Consider the following 20,899-nt stretch of genomic DNA (forward strand, 5'->3'; position numbering starts at 1 on the left):
AATATTTGATATTTAGTCTAAACATCCATCATGAAATATCCGAAATAAAAAAGAAGCGTGCAACTTTTCATACCTTAAAAGGTGTGAAAAGTAAAAATTACATGTAAAGAGGAACTGAATTTTATTAGGTAACAAACGTGTTTGCACTAGTTATGTTATATGGGATCTAGGTTCGGGTTCAATCTGTATGAGCATAGGGTGTGCTTTAAATTTAATTTTTTTTAAAAAGGGATGTTTAAAGCACTGTCATGAAACAACAGATGTGGCTAGATCTTGTGGTTATCCAGCACGATGGAGAGGGGATGCAATCCCCATGATTAAACAGATGAAACATCCATCACTCAAAGCAATAATACCATCTTGACCCAGCTACCAGCACATGTACACGGACGATTTCAGCAGTGATTTAAACACTTGTTGCCATTGCCAGGCAGTTACTGCAAGAGCACCTGAAAATAATTACTTATTATAATAATTATCAACACAAATTTCTACAAATCAAATGAACCACCATCCATTTATAATGGAGATAAAGTATGTATGTATCATCTACTCCTCCGAGAGGATTTAACCTTGGACGCTAAAACTTTCAAGATGCCCCCTCCACCGAACTCCACAATCCCACATTAACCATCATCCCCACAAAACCCACCACCATCCCACATGCCCCCCCCTCTACAATACCCACCACCATCCCACATCCTGCAATTCCATCATCCCCCCACAATCACCCCATAATATACCAGAAATACTACAGCAAAATACAACAAGTGAATGCCACAACTGCACACCCCGGGGGCAGCACAATGTTTGTTTATGGCAAGTTTTCAAATTTCAACAAAAGGAGAGAGACAGACAGACAGGCAGACAAATATTTTGTAAGACATTTTAGGAAAAAACACAAGCAAACAAAAAACAAACCACATCAATGACACAAATGAATAAAGACAGACAAACATTCTCAGTTTCATGTTTCATTTGTCCTGACCGCCCCCATGCACACTTCAACCTGTGTCTCGACTTACCTCGTTTTTGCATGAATGTGAAAAGGTCATCTAAGAACTCCTTCCTTTTGGGGTCATCATCCAGTTCATAAAGCTGTAAAAATAGAAAGAACAACCACTTTCAGAGAGTTTAAGAATATAATTTTTAAAAGGTTTTAGAAAGAAAACATGTGCAGGGAGAGATTTGGAGAGATGGACTGGGAATGAAGGAAGATTGAGTCTAGGATGAATGAGGGAGAAAAGAGACAAAAACAAACCCCTTTACCACGTAAATCACCATTTCTCTCATATCTCTTCTGTCTGATCTTAAGATACCTTAAATGGTCATAAACACAACCAAATAATTACGTGGAACCATTATTGTTCTGAATTATGGCCCAAAAGAGATTCAGCTAATGGGCTGTCCGATACTTATACTATAACTACGACTACTACCACTGTCTACTACTACAATGATGACGAATTATTTAACAGACCCAATTATTCCCATCTCATATGGGGTCAGTGGGAACATTTTTGGCCCAGGTCTTTCACAAATGGGCTGGGATGGTCTAACGTTCAACTGAAAGTGATTGAGGCAGGAATTTAGAATCTGTTCAGGGTGTTGGCTATAACTCACCTACTCTTACCTAAAGACATCATGCGATCTTTAATGTCCATCAACTAATGCCAGCAGATGGAACGTCCAGTTTGATGTCCATCCGAGAGACGTGCATTGATTGATTGATACCTCACCCTGCCTGCGAAACACTAAGATGACAGTTTGTAGCTGGGCCAACATTCAAACCCAGGCGAGACAGCTCAGAGGTCAGTGTACATACCTCGAGGCTATCCTGCCGGGTGTTGTGCTAGCTCTAGAGGGAATCACTGTGGAGATGACCCGGTGGAATATACTGATGGTTCTTTTGCAAGAGTAGACCTTTTGGTCAGTAATCTGGACACAAGGTGTTCAACCAAGTACCATCACAGGCCAACAATCCATGAGCTTAGATTTTGTAAACAACAACAACAAATGTATCGGAAGCATTTTCTCATGGCAACCTATGGTGGTCATGACATGCTACCCGTAAGCATCTCCGTCCACATCCGATAAGTAAATAAGAAAAAAAGGAATCCCCAATACAAACACTATGATTATGAAAATTATTGATTGAAACAAGGATTAAGGTGTTTAGCATCAATAAATTATATATGATGTGAATAATGCGAACCAAACTCAGAAATTGAAATTTGGGCTGGTTGGCCTATATGGCATTTCTATCAGAGCTCATAGCCCATGATGATGTGACCCCAGGTTCAAATCTCATAAACTGTGTCCAGTTGGCAGTTGTCCTCTTACGTCCTTGTAAAGAATGAAGAAACATTCAGTGACAATGAACCGACGACAAACAGTCAATGACCTACGACAGTTTGCGGCACATTTTAGCAGTAACGACAAACGGCACTGGCTGACCTAGGCGGGGTTTGACTATGGAAGAGGGGTCTATTTACATTCCAGACCCAGGGGTGGGGGTTGGGGTAGGGTGGATCCACAGAAATGCAGGACAAAGAAGCCACAGAGTGCTATTTAGAGGAAGCAGACCAGTAGGACAGAGGATATAGATGGAATTAACAAGCTGCTTATATATCCAAGCTAAGAACAAAATAGATGGCACCAACGAAAACAAGAATCATTGTTAGGGGGCTAATTAATACAGCACTGCTTTATTATCTCTCAAAAATATTTAAACATCATGGCTATTCCTCAATTTCGAGGATGATGTCTTTCCATGAAAAACCATTGCTGTATTCTGGACGGGAACCAGATGTTTTGTCACCGATCTGGCAGCTCTTTCCGAAAGGGACAGTTTGACTGTGATTTCGCTGACATCAAGCACTCTCCTTTCTTCTCTCCTTTCTTCTCTCCCATCTATCAGATTCATGGACAAGTCGTTTTGGGGTAGAAGGGGGATCCTCCTCTCAGAGTCTGATGCATTTGGGGTTTATTCGGAGCTCGATTTTCGCAGGTTTCGATATCGACGTAATGATTTACTAGAATAAAGGGAATGTTATGGACAGTGGGAATTACAAAGGCATCAAACTTATTGAGCAAGTGTTCAAAGTATTGGAAAGAGTGGTGCATGTTAGAGGAAGAGAGTTGGTGGAGATTGATGTGATAGAATATGGATTTATGCCAGGTAGGGGAACAACGTCTGCTATCTTCATTCTTAATCAAGGACAGGGTACATCTTTGGAAGGGATGAGTAAGGTGTATTGTGGATTTGTGGATCTGAACAAAGCATATGATAGGGTTCATGAGGAGGTGGTGTATTGTTTTAGAGGAAGAGTGGTGCCTGAAAGACTGGTAAGGACAGTTGAGCTGATGTATAAGTGGGCTAAGACATTAGTCAGAACTTGGAATGGTTGCTTAGAGGCCTTTTAAATAAAGGTCGGTTTACATCAATGGTCAGCTTTTAGTCCTTTTCTGCTTGTGGTGTTGATGGATGTGTTGAGTAAGGGAGGAGTAAGAGGGTTACCTTGTTTGTAGATGAATTAATGGTGATGTCAGACTCTGGGGAAGGAAGTCAAGATGCAATGGTTGCATGGTCAGAACGTTTGAAAAGTAGGGGATTGAGGATAAATATGGAGAAAACTGGTAATTGTGAACAAGAGAGAGGGGAGGAAGAGAGGATGTGGATATTAGAGATAAGGTATGTGGGGAATTAAACTCCAGACTACTTCTTTAACTGCCCCAAGTAATCCCATCTTGTTTTTGCATGGGGTTGGTTGTGGGAGATGTTTGACCCAAGTCTTTCACGAACTGGCTGGCCAGGCCTGATGTTCGACTGGTGATAATTTGGGTAGGAATTTGTAATTCGGTCAGGGTGATGGTGATAGCTCATGTCCTCTTTGCAAAAGCCATGATTGGATATCTTAAATCCACCAAATAATACCAGCAGATGGGATACCTGGCTAAAGATCCATCCATGGGACAGCACACTTTATGAAGTAATGCAAGCAGGGATTAAAGCAGGTGGACATTTTCAAGTTACTTTGAACAAAGGAGGAGAGGGCAGGTGGAAACTGAGAGGCAGAGACAGAGACAGACAGAGAGCGAGACAGAGAGAGGGGGAGAGTGAGAGAGAGACAGAGACAAAGAGAGACAGAGAGTGAAATAGAGAGAGACAGAGAGTGAAATAGAGAGAGACAGAGACAAAGAGAGACAGAGAGACAGAGAGAGAGAGAGAGAGAGAGAGAGAGAGAGAGAGAGAGAGAGAGAGAGAGAGAGAGAGAGAGAGAGAGAGTGAGAGAGAGAGAGAGAGAGAGAGAGACAAAGAGAGACAGAGAGTGAAATAGAGAGAGACAGAGACAAAGAGAGAAAGAGGGAGAGACAAAGAGAGACAGAGTGAAATAGAGAGAGACAGAGAGAGACAGAGAGAGAGAGACATAGAGAGACAAAGAGACATAGAGAGACAGATAGAGACAGAGACATATATATATATATATATATATATATATATATATATATATATATATATATATATATATATATATATATATATATATATATATATATATATATATATATATATATATATATATATATATAGTTGGATTATGTGAAGGAGTGTTTTGAGGGTGGTCTCCAATCAAAAGATTTTTGTTGGCTGAAGGGGGCTATTTACAAAATGGTAATAAGGCCTGTTCTCCTGGGCCTTGATAAAGTATAAGAGGAAAGATTGCTGGAGATGATGGAGATGGTGCGATGAAGACTGGTGATGGGAATCTCTCTGGGGGAAAGGAAGAGCAATGAGGAAGTGGGACATCACCAAAATGGCACAAGAGACATCTTCGTTGGTTCTGGGAAAAATTATATATATATATATATATATATATATATATATATATATATATATATATATATATATATATATATATATATATATATATATATATATATATCTAGATACAAACATCTATGTATGAATGTATATATATATATATATATATATATATATATATATATATATATATATATATATAGATACAAACATCTATGTATGTATATATAAACATCTATGTATATATATATATATATATATATATATATATATATATATATATATATATATATATATATATATATATATATATATATATATATATACATATACATTCATACATAGATGTTTGTATCTAGATATATATATATATATATATATATATATATATATATATATATATATATATATATATATATATATATATATATATATATATATATATATCTTCTTCTTCTTTCAGCTGCTCCCGTTAGGGGTCGCCACAGCGGATCATCCGTATGATCCGCATAGTGATTTGGCACATGTTTTACGCCGGATGCCCTTCCTGACGCAACCCTGGTCGCCTCTTACGACACAGGGATATGGTACACCTATTTTAACCGGGGTATACACCGGCCCAGTATACTGGTACTCATTTCGCCGACCTCGGAAGGATGACAGGCTGAGTCAACCCCCTGGTGTATTAGTTCAGTGGCCCAACGGGGCTTGAACTCAGGACCTTTTGGATCCCAAGCCGCTGCCCTTACCACTGCGCCAACACCAGGCTATATATATATATATATATATATATATATATATATATATATATATATATATATATATATATATATATATATATATATATATATATATATATATATATATATATATATATATATATTCATACATAGATGTTTGTATCTCGATATATAGATATATATATATATATATATATATATATATATATATATATATATATATATATATATATATACATATATATATATATACATATACATACTCGCAGCAGGTATTGAATGATTGCCCCTCAATGTGCCTGCAGTTATTGAGTGCCAGAGGTTTGTGATATTTCCATCACTTTGGTTCTTCCCAAGTAAACTGTAGGAAATATCCTTGGGAACTGAAATACAAGAAATAAAGCTTATTCACAGATGTTTAAGTGTGACATCTCTCTTTGGTGGGCATTTTAAAAATGGATTGCACAACTTTTATAAAATGGTTGGCCACCCATGTGCCATTCTCTGGGCAAACTCTCAATTCCTGCCATAATTGGTGGAAGGTGTCATGGCATCAGTTTGCATCGCTGTACCTTGAGCAATGATGTTGCCAGTGGCCAGGTGATGCAAGTGCATGATTGAAACCAGATAAGAAAATTTGTTACGCAGCATCGTTAGTGACATGATCAAATATGTGTTTGTTGGCAAAGGCTGACTCTAACACTTACAAATCGAATAAACTTTTGCGAATGAAAAACCCGACATATTTCCTTCCCATCCCAATACTTTTAGCATCATCGTGTGTATGATGTTAATGTTCTTCATGAGTTTTAAACTGCCGAGAAAGACAAGGGAATTCTTTCAGATTATATCAATAAATTGTGTGGCTGTATTTGGGATTCGACATTCTAACAATTAAGGATATTGTTGCTTATAGTCAGGGAAAACACTGGGTGGTTTGCCATTGCCTGTGCAGTGGAGTTCCAGGGGCAGAAGTTTGAAAAATTGAACACATGACCGACAACCTTTGAAAGTCATTCTTGGATCTTTGAAAAAAACTGAGGGATATTGTAATCGGCTCCGTCTGTCCGTCTGTCACGCTATCTCCTAAACGGTTGGGCAGAAATTCACCAAACTTGGTCGATATGATCACCACGTGGCACCAATGTGGAAGAGCAGTGTCATTTTTGTCCCCACCCTTTGGGGCACAGTTAAAAAGTCAAAGACCAAAAATGCAATGATGGGCACATTTTTAAACATTTTTAAATGAAACTTTGTACAGTATATGCAATCAACATTCAACACTGGGCGATGGATTAAAGCAAAATATATATATATATATATATATATATATATATATATATATATATATATATATATATATATATATATATATATATATATATATATGTGTAACGATTTTTGGGGATTTGACCCCCGGTTCATGTTCCAGGGGTCAAATCGGGGAAAAAAATAATTTATTTCAAAATTTCATATTGGGTCATTTCTGGTGGAACCTTTTCCCATCTTTCAACTTTGCGTTAGGTGGGAAGCACACCATCGACTTCACTCTAGCTTGAAATGAAAAGCAGAGTTCCAGGAGGTAGAACAGCCAGCTAAACATTCAGCTCCAAAAGAACATTTACAACCCTCCTTGTGTGGTACCAGGAAGATGGTTTAAGGTCAGATTCTACTCACTGAGAAGTCAAACCTCCACAAATCATATCGCCTTTACGCGTACATGTAAATCATGCTCAAAGGTGCCTGTTGGGACTTACTGTATGGTCCATTATCGATCTGATCCTTTCACAATCTCTAAATGCTATTCATGTATGTACCATATAAAATGTAACCATATACCATAAAATGATCACCATAGCAAACCATTCAACACCATTGAGATTCCATTCCATTTTCAATGACAATCAAGCATACCATTGATTAGCATTTGCTTCTGACATGCCATACCATACCGTATATATCTGTGTATATATATATATATATATATATATATATATATATATATATATATATATATATAATTGATCAAAGATGAATACCATGTATGTACCATTGATTAGCCTCGATGGGATACCATTCACTACATTTATTTTCAATAAGGGAAAACACGGTTTCTCCATGTTAGTTTTCGACAAAAATGTATGTCAGGTGCAATGATGGGTTTCCTATAACACTTGCTTTGAATCAAAATTGACTCTGGAGGCCCAGCTGCCTTGATATTACAATAACCCAGTGTGGCTATAATCTTGCACATCAGAACACCGACGATTGCTTTATTCCATTAAAAGTTTGAAAAATTGTATTCACTCTTGGAATATTAAATGGACGGAACATTTATTTTTCTTTCTCCGTGCAAAGAAGCAGTTTGTGGTTTGAAACTGAATTGCTTGTTTACTTTTAGCGAACACAAAAACCATCAAATTGGGCGATTCCCAAACATAATGAGTGTCCCAGCCCCGGCTTTTGCCAGACAAATAAACAGGCCGCAGGACGACGCAGGCAGCAGCCGGACTGTCCGATGGGACTCCGAGGCCTTCCTGGTCTCTGACCCTGCTGCGTGCATTCCCACAAACTCAAAGAAGTTGTTTGTCTGCTTCTCATAACGAGCTTTCCATCCATAATCGTTTTCTTCAGGCCTAGTTTCCTGCCTCGAAGCCGCCTCCAACCTTCACCCAGGCCACCATCTGCTTGTTTATTTCAAGTTATTGCATAATCAACAAAGCTATAATTACCATATAAAAAAGTGGTCTGGTCATTATAAAAATGCTTTTGCGTTGGGTCACAGCAGGAATGTTGGTTCGGGCCTCCTCTTCGGCCATAGCACAGAGAGTGTAATGTGTCCAAATAAACCTTCAACCCCATGTTCCTCTGAAAGGATAGTCATTTCCACCACTTGACAGGAAATGTAGGACCTTCCCCCAACCCGTTAATATCATGTGCTTTTGTGATTTATTAACCACGTAGAGCATTTTCAACAATCTGCTGTATTCAGTGGTCTGTTCCACGATGCAGCCTTGTGAAACATTTCATTAAGCCATGCAAATGGGTGGGCTTAAAATCGTTATTATTCCTCATTGTCTCCTCGTTTATACTCCAACTTCCTCTTTTCATGGGCACTAGGGTGGCAGGGTGGCCGAGAGATGCACACGCTCATCCCTGACCTGTCTAGTCTTGGTTCAAATCCGGACTCAGCTATAAACTGTCATCCTGGTGTTTCACAGACAGGGTGATGTGTCACTGTGTGTGCTGTCTCTCGGATGAAAGTTAAACTGGGTGTCACATCTGACTACATTAGTTGGTGGACGTCAAAGATCCCATGGTGTATTTCCCGAAGAGTAGGTGAGCCATCGCCAGAATGCTGAACAAAATACTTCCAAGGATATTTATGTTAAAGTGATTCACACAAGAACAGATGTGATTTCTGGACTTCTATTGTATTGTACTTGCAGATATCCATCTACGGCGGGTATGGGGGACAGGACGCATCACAATACTCTGTTACGGTAGTTTCTTTGGATGTTTTGCACCGCATTCAACAGCTCAGTTCATATTGGTGGCGTGTCTGGGTGCCCATGGTAGTGTTTGAGACCGGTCACTTTAGATTGTTGGTATTGACACATTGTGCCGGATGAGTAACACGAACGATTTCACGTATTCATCGTTTCTCTATTACCTCCATCATCAGATTAACAACATGTCAGGATAAAAGTCGTAAATACTGAGTTGAACAAACGTCCTGAACTCATGGACTTAGTTAAGTAAAGCACGTCGTCTGGAACCCGCCTGTCGATTTGCCGCCAAATGCTGCTGATTGTGACGTCATCGATTCCCTCTTTGAAAATTCTATCTATATTCGATTTTTTAATCTGCTATCACCTGCGTAAATTCATGGAACACATAATGTGAAGATTTCGGAAGTATGAACAGAATATGTTTGGAGAAAAGAGTGTTAGAAGTTCCAGGCTTATGCCCATTATATTATGATGATACAGGGTGTTTCAAAAAGATTGATACAACTTTGACTTCCTGCCATTTCTTTGTTTTTTTGACCTATACCGTTTTCCTTTTCAGGGTTTGGTGTTGTTATTTGTTCCCTGGGATTTCTAGCCCTGTAGCTCAACTACGCCATTGACAGCAAAACAGAAGACAAAAGTGGTGGCTCTGTGGTATGAGACTAAATCATATGTAGACACCCGCCAGAGGTTCTGCCGGGAATACGACCTCAGAACATGTGATGGACCCACAAATTATGCCATTCAACGTATTGTGAAACATTTTGAGCATGAGGGTACAGTGCACAACCAGAGCAAGGCCAACAGTGGCAGGCCAGCATCAGTAACCAAGAGCCAAGACAACATCGACGCCGTGCGGGATTCTGCAGTGGACAGCCCCAAAAAGTCCCACCACAGGCGCTCCCGCGAGCTAGGCATCAAATGAACATCAGTCTGACATATCCTCACGAAGGAACTGAAGCTTTTCCCATACATCATCTCTATTAGGTATAAACTGAGTCAAGATGACATGAGAAGGAAACTTGATATGTGCAATTGGCTCAATGACAAGATGGAGCAGTACACAAACTGGATCAGCCTGATCTGGTTCAATGATGATGCCCATTTTCACTTGAACGGTGCCATCAACAACCACAACGTTTTCTGGGGGTTAGAACCACCTGACGAGATCACTGAGAGGTATCTCAAAGGACCTAAGGTCACATGCTTTTCCACCTTCAATGCCAGTTGGGGAACGCTACGGCCTTACTGGTTTGAGAATGACAACAGCAGGACGGTGATGATCAATGGTGAGTGCTTCTGGGCCGTGCTCCAGAAGTTTCATCATGATCTAGCCCAAAAGGTCACCCCAAACAAGCTCAGCATGACTTGGTTTATGCAGGATGGTGCACCCCCCACACACAGCTGATGACACCATCACTTTCCTGCAGCAGCTCTTCAGAAACCACCTCGTTGCCCTGGGTACTGCTCATAACTGGGCACCCCATAGTCCAGACTTGAACCCTCTGGACTACTGGTTCTGGGGGGCTTCCAAGGGCTGTGTCTATGCCAACTGCCCTGCCACACTGGATAATGTGAAACAGGAGGTGTCAGACTGCTTCCAGGCAGTGCCACATGAGACCGACAGGAAAGTTGGACAGAATTTTGGAGTCAGGATCAATGCCTGTCTGAACTGCAGAGGGGCACACATCGAGAACATCAATTACAAGGATTTTGCGTAAATGCCAATTTCAGACCTTGGGCTCTCCCTATCTCCAGCAGTGACTTACTGCAATAGCAATCAGTGATAGAAAACTTTACCATGTCATAAGCTTTCAAGAAATGTTTGGTTCATTCACGTTCCTGAGGTTTCTGTTTCTTTGTAAAGAAGAAACATTTAAAGTTGCATCTCTCTTTTTGAAACAAGATATATATATATATATATATATATATATATATATATATATATATATATATATATATATATATATATATATATATATATATATATATATATATATATATATATATATATGCGAGATACAGCGCGGTTTTTTGCCACCGCCACTTTTGCCTTTTGTGTTTATACTTTTGTCTTTTGTCTTTTTGCTATTCTTGTATATTTTTGAACTAATTGGCTTTGTTAAGTTACCACAGTGTGACAGTGACTTTGTTTCGCGAAGTATTGATTAAATTTCCAAAGTCTCAATTTTGCGACTTGACAGCAAAATTATTCCAGTGAGTAATCCCAAGTAAATCTGTGTGTCTGAGTGTACCAGGAAACATACATATATACAGACACACACACACACACACACACACACATTGTTGTGGTTCTGTAAAACCACATTCCTCCGAGGCAATGGAACACAATATACAGAGATCCCAAGGTAGTTATTTCAATAGTATGTGTATTAGTTAGCCCTTTCCATATGTCTAGTGGGTAAATGGGAAAGATGCACTGCGTTGGGCTCTTTTAGTTATGTCCTTAATCTTCAATCTCCGCACTTCTTCCACTCCTTTGTCTCTCTCACGTGAAACACGCAAGCAATCACGCACGCAAATCGATAATGATGAGACAAACCAAGCAAAGCAGCACTGTGAGCGTCTCATTTTCATTTGCGCACCATTTTCCATTCAAAACTGCACGCCAATTCTCGACTGCTGTCTCACCTCAGACCTTCATTCTGCTCACCATACTGTACCACGCTCACCACAACCACTTCATACCACTACCAAAAATACCCGCAACAACTCATGCTTATATTTTAACAACAAACGCGAAAGTTACAGTCGACATCGTTGCAAGGAATTTCCACCTCTTCGGCACAATGCCACATTACAATCTCTTCACTACAAACGCCCCAACGTACTCCTACTTCTCTACAACTGCCGCAACTGCCACTTATTCATAGAAAACTCACCGCAGCCTCGAGGGACGCTGAGGAGATGAGGATCGGGTTATTATGGGGCATAACTCGAAGCGCGAACGTTCGCCGGAGCTCGTTTGAAAATATACGGGTGGTGCGGGGATTTCCCCAAAATCCCACATTTGAATGTCGGCCAGCGCATGTTCAGGGCCAGAGAGCACCTCCAAAAACCATGGCCCCATGTTAAAGTCAGAGCTCCAACGCATGACGAGGTCAGTGAGCGACTGAGCCATTTTTCGCATTCGGGGCCTGGTGGGGTATGGCTGCAACAGCTATGGACCAATGAGGAAGCTTGAATTCACCAAAAGCCTTGATTGATGTGAATGTTGGCTCCTCTCCTAGCCCGGGGCTCATAAAAAGAGTGAACGCAGCTCAGTTGAGATCAGAACGAGCAGGGAGCAGAGCAAGAAAGAATTCACCAGGACGGAAAAGTCGCCAGACGCCAGAACTCGGCAGATATATGACCTCACTGGGTAAACAGGCGGTGCAAGGAGGACAAGCGTCGGCGCTGAGTGAGGGGCACCGTGAATCAGCATGATCAAACGTGGCATCATGCACTACTACTGAGAGCTGGGGCTGCTCTCATTCTATCAACGCTCAGTTCGACTGCATCTCGCAGCAACATTTGCATGTTCAGATTCTCACACCATTACGATGGGGTCTTTTCTCTTACGCATCTTTTCTCTACCATCTATCTCTAGTCTGCTGTGGACGCAAAAGAGCAATCGACATTGGCGAGCCCAACCAAGAATGTTCTTTTCAGAGCGAACTTAAGAGTGAACCGTACTGAGCTGCACCTCACATTCTTCCTCTTACACCATGCCGTACCCCACATTGCATCACACTCGCACCTCTCACTCACGTACCCTCGGCACCCTCAGTATTTCTCCCTCCTCCCCTTTCCGAAGTGTTTTGGGTTGCGCAGGTCCGCCGACCATGCCAGTTATTGAGAGGTCACTAATCCTCAACTGCTTCTATCTCTCTGGACTATCTATAATTTTCCTCGGATGTGTGTGTGTGTGTGTGTGTGTGTGTGTGTGTGTGTGTGTGTGTGTGTGTGTGTGTGTGTGTGTGTGTGTGTGTGTGTGTGTGTGTGTGTGTGTGTGTGTGTGTGTGTGTGTGTGTGTGTGTGATGGTGCCTGTCATAGCATAAGTTAAGACTATAAGAATATTCAGGATAACTCTGCACTGTCATCTTCTTTTTTTTTATAAATACTGTGTCTTTTGATGCACCCCACAAATTCCTTGCTTTGCCTGCTGTACATTTGCAATAAATCCCATATTGTGACACATAATTTTCCACTTCTACTACAAATACACATGCCCAACTAGGGGATGTAGCGACCCCCATAACTGTCGGTCTTCCGCCTTCTGCCAACATTCACGTGGGCTAAGGACAAACTCGTTGGCACACTGGCGTAACCAAGAAAGAAAGAAAACGACGTCAGGTTGGATCGGGTTGGTGACCATGGGAAAGATTTGTGGCAAATTCCAAGGAAATATGAGCCGGTACATGCTCATTTAAATGGCAGATGTGTCCAAACAGAGAATAGCGTCTCTTTGCAATACCGAGAGTGATGGGGTCTGGTCTAGTGATCTCACAAATGGTCCTGTTTGAAATTCGGTCATACCAACGTACCCCAAGGATGTGACGTTGACATCACATTTGGAAAGCTTGTAAAGTGTCTTGGTCCTTTTTCAAAAGAGTTCACGTCTCACAACTATAGAGGAGAACAGGTAGGACGCATGTTCTGTAGATGCGGAGCTTTGATGGTAAACTAAGCCGGTGCTGTTTCCAGACAGCGTCTCGTTGCCTCGTGACAATGCCAGCCATGCCGATTCATCTACGTACATCAGGGCTACAGTATCCAGATGAATGAATGTTGGAGCCCAGGTAGGTGAAATGGTCCACTGACTCAACTACACCAGAGATAGGTACTGTCAAGGGAGAAGGACCAATGGCAACATTCTGTACTTTCGTTTTTCGCCATGAGGGCTTAAGTCATAGGCTTTTAGCAACTGATTCAAAGCGGTTGAACACATCCGGCCAGTAAACAGGGTCTCTCACAAATAGGACAGCATCAACTGCACAGACTACATCGTTGATGATTTCTCCACCGACATTGATTCCAAGATGATCTGAACACCTTGACATTATCAACTCCATGGCGCAGCAGAGGAGAGAGGGAGTAAGGATGCATCCCTGACGAATTCCAGAAGACGTGGGGAAAGGTGATGATAAGTCAGTGTCCACTCTGACACGGGCTGTTGTCTGTCCATGGAGGTTCCAGATCAGGTTGAGAAGTGATGATGGAACTCCATTGCCTCTCAGCACCTTCCAGAGGGATGTTCGGTCAACAGAGTCAAATGCAGCCTTCATGTCGATATACGCCATATTTATTGGATGCTGAAATTCCCGATGAAGTTCTGCAAGAATACGGAGGGCTCGTATGGCATCCGTTGTAGATCTGTTTGGAGTGAAACCAGATTGCTGGGAGCGTCTACGTTGTAGCAGGAGAGGGAGAATACGATTCAAAAGAACATGAGCAAAAACCTTCCCAGGGACTGATAGCAAGGTGATTGGGCGATAGCGACTGCAGTTGGAGCGGGGGCCTTTGCCTTTGTAGATGGGGATTATGATGCCATTTTTCCACCTGGCTGGAACATGCCCAGAATTCCAGACATTTATAAAAAGCCAGTGTAATACGTCACAAATTGGAGTCTCCACACATTTCAGCAGTTCTGCAGTGATGTTATCCCACCCATCAGCTCGACCATTTTTGAGTTTCCTCACTGCGCGGCAGACCTCAGACAAGGATGGAGGATCCATACGCACAGTGACATTATCGCCAGCTATGGGTGCCTCTTCCTCCAAGTCAAGGGGAGTCTGTACCAGGGGGAAGTTAAGCACCTGCTCAAAATGTTTTTTTTCCAGCAGTTGAGGGTTTTCTCATTGGTATGGCAGAGGGGGGTGCCGCTTGCCTTCTTGATCGGAATGCTGCTTTTCTTTTTAATTTGAATTTCGACCAACACATATGTGCTGGATTGACCGGAAGGCAGGTCTAAGGTCGTTTTGATGAATGCCTTCCTCAGCTTCATCTGATCTTTCCATACCAAGAATCAAGATCTTTTCTAGCCTTCACCCGAGAGACACCACAAAGGCACCTTCTTTCTGGGATGTTTCCTTGAAGTCGTGCTTGCCTCTTCCTCTCAATAATGGCCAGGGTATCAGCCAACAACCAGGGCTGTTTCTGTTGCCTCCTAAAACCATGCTCCTGAATCCATGGTGTAGGATGCTGTAGAGAGGATAGTGTCACGGATAAGAGGCCAAAACTTCTCAATATCATCTGGGAGTTCGCCCAAAGCATCAAATTGGTTCTGAATTGCAATGTTATATCGAGCTGACAGTTCTGGATAACGAACCATAGCCTCCACATTCAAATGTCGCCCTGGTCTGTCTTGCTTGATAATGCTACACAGAGTGCAGACGTATATCAGCTAAAACTAGTCTGTGGTCAGTGTTTGCCAGAGCTTCAGTGTCTGTGAAAACCCGATATGATTTGAACATTGAACGATCTCGAGATAAAATGTGATCCAGTTCTTTACGGGTATAAGCATCATTAGAGAACCAAGTGAATCTGTGTATGTCTCTCCTGAACTAAGAACCCATAACGGATAGGTTATGAGAGGAGTTCTTACTGTATAATAATTTTCCTCACTCTTGTTTAAACAAATGTGCCTGTTAGAAAAGTACCCAGCTCGTTTTTTCTTTTCCACCTGGTCAAGCATGGCCTGCACCCTAGCTTAGCCAGAACATTATTCCCTAAAATCTGCTTAATAGCCGGTGCATACTTGACAACTCCGCTCGGCTGCACCTGATATGGTAAGTAACTTAAGTATCGCAAGTACACATCGAGGGTGTGATTCCCCGATAAGGCGATCATGTGTTCCTCGGTAAACAATTGTCAGATGGAGGACACTGGGTCACGTGGTCAAGTTATTGGCGTTCGCAGTCGATTAGTAATCCGCCACGACACAAAGTTATTCGTGTGCGACAGCCTGCGATTCCTGGTGAGACGGGAGAGGAACTAGGGGTAGCCCCTCCCTCGTGGTTCCCCCGCGATCCAGGGGCTACAACAAATATATATACACATTTGTATAAGAATGGGGCGGTTGGGATTGCACATTTATAAGGAAGAAGGCGCTTCCAACCAAGCAAAAGTAAAAACTCGATCGACTCCGCAAATTTAAGCAAAAAAGCGAGAGCAGACGCGGTCTTAGGGCAACGTTTTGCCTGCATCACAGCCAGCTTCATCAGGCACAATAGACCCAGGGCCTCGACACGTGTCCCGTTTTTATTTCGATACGACCGCTCATTTCGGGCCACGTGCTGGTGCTCGAGGTCAAATGGAGGAGAATGGGACCACACTCTGTGCAGAGCATTGGTGCTGCTTAAGCAGTCTCCTTGGCTATTGGGCACAATCCTGGATGGGTCGCCACTCCGACACAGTATACCAGCATGCTGGCACTCATTTTGCCGACATCGGAAGGATGACAGGTCACATTGAACCCCACCTGGTATTAATTCAACAGCTGAGCAGGATTTGAACTCAGGACCCTAAGATCCAAAGCCCACCACCCTAACCATTAAGCCAACACCAGGCATAGTTTTTTGCCATGGGGGTTTAAGAAGTGCTTTTTGGAGGAGTGCTTTTTATTTTGCAAAAGCAAAAGCAAACGTCAAATCAAATCATTGAAGGGGTGCTCTGCTCTTTTTTTGTTTCTATCTACATGTTATCTGATGTGGTACGTGTGTGGATGAACACGTGTGTGCGCTTCTTGGTTTTTTTGTGTTTGTGTTTCCAGGGCACGAACACGGCTGGTTTCGTGTCTGGGTTGGGCATTATGAAAATGACTGGGGAAAAATGACCCAGTCAGCCATAGCATGTCATTGCCTGCAATCTGGCCATAAATTTGACTTTGATGGGACCAGTTTCTTAGACACGACATCGAACAAACGACACAGGTTGTTTTTGGAAGCGTGGCATGTGAAGAGCAGGAAGGGTGGCCTAACTGGGGGGACGGTAGACATACCCACACAATACACACCTCTCGTGCAAATGGCGAAAACTGGATGGTGCAAATGGCTTGATAAGGTGAGCAACAAAGATCCAATCCCAAACACCACATCCACATGTTCACAAAACCCAACGAGAACCTCAACACACACAACCAACACCTCATCATGCCCAACCCGGACACGAAACCAGCCGTGTTCGTGCCCCGGAAACTTGTTTATAGAGAAGGTTTTTTTTATAGGTTTGAGAGTAAATCCAATATGGCTGCCAAACAATGCGACCGGTGACATCATATGTGTGACCCTTTTGTTCCTCATATCATGGATAGGCGGTCATACATGTAAAGTTTCACCTCGAACTGTTCAGCCGCTTCAGAGAAGAAGATTTTTGAAGTTTTTTTTTTAAAATAAAACAATATGGCTGCCGAATCACGTGACCGATGACTTCATTAAAAACTTTTCTGTGGACCATTTTATCCCGAGATGACCCTCAAAATTTTTCATTCTGATCAGATGTAGCATTTTACGTAAGCAATTATGACGTAATAATGAAGGCACCTATGATGTCAAAAAAATGACACTTATTCCCCATGAGGAGCATTTTCCAGTTGCCAAGATTCAATATTTTCCTTGGTGTGGTTTCAGAGATACAGAGGTCCAAAGTTTTTATTTTTTTCCAACATGGCTGCCACACCACGTGACCTGTGATGTCATAATTATCATTAAAACATTCTACATGAGTAGTCGCACCTTTGGTGAAAATTTCCTCTCAATCCAACAAAAACACGAAAGTTCTGTGCGGACAAACAAACAAGAAAATGATGTAGTGCAAAGCACGAGACTTGAAAAATCCATCGCTTCTCCAAAGGTTGTCATGGATCCAACAAATTGTCCATTTCATGGAGATAAAAGTTGAAAATCTTAATCAAAGCTTAGGTCAATCAGATGAAAATTGATTATTTCACAGATTGAAATTGATGATTTTCGAAGTTTGACCTTGAGTTGACCTTTGATCTTTTCACCTCAAAAACAGTTGTTTTCCCAATTCAGTGATGGACTATACAAATCCTGTTCAACTTTCAAGTTAATATGATGTAAATTGACAATTTTTCAGTTGAAATTTGATGCAAGGATACAAGGAAAACAGACACAGGTGGAGGCCATTCAGCCCATCATACCTGTTCGACCATCATCCTAATTTATCTACACAAGATACAAAGAGAGAATGCAAAAAAAAAAATTTGTTTTTTTGTATTTTTTTTCTTCTTCCCCTCAGGGGAGGGGGCATGGGCTTGGCTAAAAACACACATCAACCACACAACACCCCTTGACAAGACCCCCACCAACAGCACTCCGTACACATGCACACCATCACCCATTAATGCTCAAACGACCTAAAAGTCCTGTCAACATCCCTCTACCCCTCGATCTCCATAACTTCCAGGGACCTATCTAATTCCAATTTAAACTTATCTACTGTTTCTGCTGCCACTAACTCTCCAGGGAGACAATTCCATGCATTAACTACTCTCTGAGTGAAAGTCCTCTGCCTTGCTACCGTCTTAACTCTCCTCTTCTTTACTCTCAGGCTATGGCCTCTGGTCCTATCACTGTCGACTCTGTTGAATAATTCATCTGCATTTATTTTATCTTTACCTTTTATTATCTTAAACATCTCAATCATATCTCCTTGTAACCACCTCCTTTCTAGTAAATAAAGCCCTGTCTCCTTCAACCGCTCCTCATAGCTGAGTTGAGCTCGGCCCGGAATCAATCTCGTAGCCTTATGCTGAACCCTCTCTGTGACATCTGTGTCCTTCCTGAATTGTGGTGACCAAAACTGCACACAATATTCTAGATGTGGCCCTCACTAAATTCCTGTACAATGTTAACACCACCTCTTTTGATTTATAAACGATCCCCCTCCGAATACAACCTAAAACCCTATTTGCTTTACCTATATCTGCCTGGCACTGTGCTGCCTGCTTACCTCCCATATCTATTACCACCGCCAGATCCTTCTCCTGTGTGACACACTCCAAAATTACTCCTTGCATCCTGTAATCTCTATTTTCATTATTCTTACCCATCCCCAACACCTTATACTTGCTCAGGTAAAATTTCCATCTGCCAATTTTTTGCCCATTCCATACGAGTATCAATACTTTCTTGAATCTGATCACCATCCCCTCTGCTATCCACCTTACCTCCAAGATTTGTGTCATCTGTAAATTTGGAAAGCTTACTCTTCACCCCATCATCCAAATTGTTGATGTAAATAATGAATAGTAATGGTTCGAGAACTGATCCCTGAGATACCCCACTACTTACATCCTCCCAGCAAGACATCCTTCCACTCACAGCCACTCTTTGCTTCCTCTCACTAAATATGTTTGCAATCCAGTTAGCTACCTGACCAGCCACTCCACAAGACCTCACTTTGGCTAACAACCTCTGATGTGGTACCTTATCAAATGCCTTCTTAAAGTCTAGATATACGATGTCCACTGCCTTTCCCTCATCAACCCAATCAGACACTGCTTCATGGAACTCTAAAAGATTTTTCGACTGGAACTACCTTTGGTAAACCCATGCTGACTACCTTTAATTAGTTTGTATTTATTTAAACTAGCCAAACCCGCGCTCCACACAAAGTTTCTAAAATGAGGGTTCGTTAGGATGTCAATATATCCAGTGTTCACAATGTGATTTATAGAATTTCTTTATAAACAATGTTTCTTGTTACATTTTTTGTGTCAAATTCACCTTGTGAGGTAGTCAGCACGTACAGAAGAAGGTTTTACATTGCAGACGCTGTTTTCTAGGAGTGGCATTACGCCTCTCAGCGGTGACCGTAATGACGTCTGCGAATGACCGATGATGTCATGACGTCATTACGCTTCTCAGCGGTGACGTCACATGTCGCCATGCAAACGAATGTAAAAATTTAAAAATCGCCAACAATTCCCAAACCTGTCCATCTGGCGTGATCTCACATAACCCATGCTGTACATTAGACCACAGAGCACTCGCATGCCAAAAGTGGAGACAATCCGTCCTGCAATTTCGGAGGAGATTCATCCACAAAATATGGCTTAGAGTATTAATATAATAATGGTTCCTCATCTGGTCCTTTATTGATTTCTCCAACACCTTCCCCACAACTGAAGTCAAACTAACAGGTCTATTGTTTCCCAATTCTTCTCTCCCAACCTTTCTTAAATAATGGTGTTACATTTGCTACTCTCCAATCCTCCGGTACCTGTCCTGACTCCAGTGAACCATTGAAAATATCTGTGAACATCTCACTTACCTGCTCAGCCACCTCCATCAATACTCTTGGTTGCACATTATCGGGCCCTGGAGCCTTATCTTCTCTTAGATTACCTGTCTGTTCATTTACTTCCTCCACTCCAACCTGGATCCTTTGTGAAAGCCCTTCCTCACATTGATAGATACTCTCAGCTATTGGCAATTCTCCTGACTGTTCTTGTGTAAAAGTTGAAGAAAAATACCTGTTTAATAAGCCTGCCATCTCACTTTCATCACTCACCACTCTCCCGGTGCTGTTCCTCAATGGGCCCACACTGGTCCTAACCTGTTCTTTTCCCCTGATATACTTAAAGAAAGTCTTAATTAAAGATACACCTATTATGTTTAATAGTCTTAGCCATGTCCTTCTCGAACTCTCTTTTGGCTTGCTGAGTTATTTTCTTAACTTGCCTCTGTTTACTTCAATAGTGATATAAATCTAACTCCAATCCAGTTATTTTAAACCTAATAAATGCCTTTTGCTTCTCCTTAATAGCGTTCCGTATCTCACTACTAAATGCTTT

The 20,899-nt window shown here is 41.6% G+C and overlaps 1 protein-coding gene across 5 annotated transcripts in view; it reads right to left on the reverse strand.

Annotated features, from left to right (window-relative positions):
• ARID3A (AT-rich interaction domain 3A) overlaps nt 1-20,899 on the reverse strand; it is a 196,781-nt gene that overhangs the window by 69,337 nt on the left and 106,545 nt on the right. For all 5 annotated transcript variants that reach the window (XM_085892426.1, XM_085892422.1, XM_085892425.1 and 2 more), the window contains one exon: nt 1,026-1,098. In XM_085892426.1, the coding sequence (XP_085748552.1) occupies nt 1,026-1,098 (73 nt within the window). The remainder of the gene's footprint in view (nt 1-1,025; nt 1,099-20,899) is intronic.

Source organism: Eptatretus burgeri, chromosome 8 (assembly GCF_056783735.1).
Source record: "Eptatretus burgeri isolate ZD-2024b chromosome 8, Ebu_testis_v1, whole genome shotgun sequence".
Lineage (NCBI taxonomy): Eukaryota > Metazoa > Chordata > Myxini > Myxiniformes > Myxinidae > Eptatretus > Eptatretus burgeri.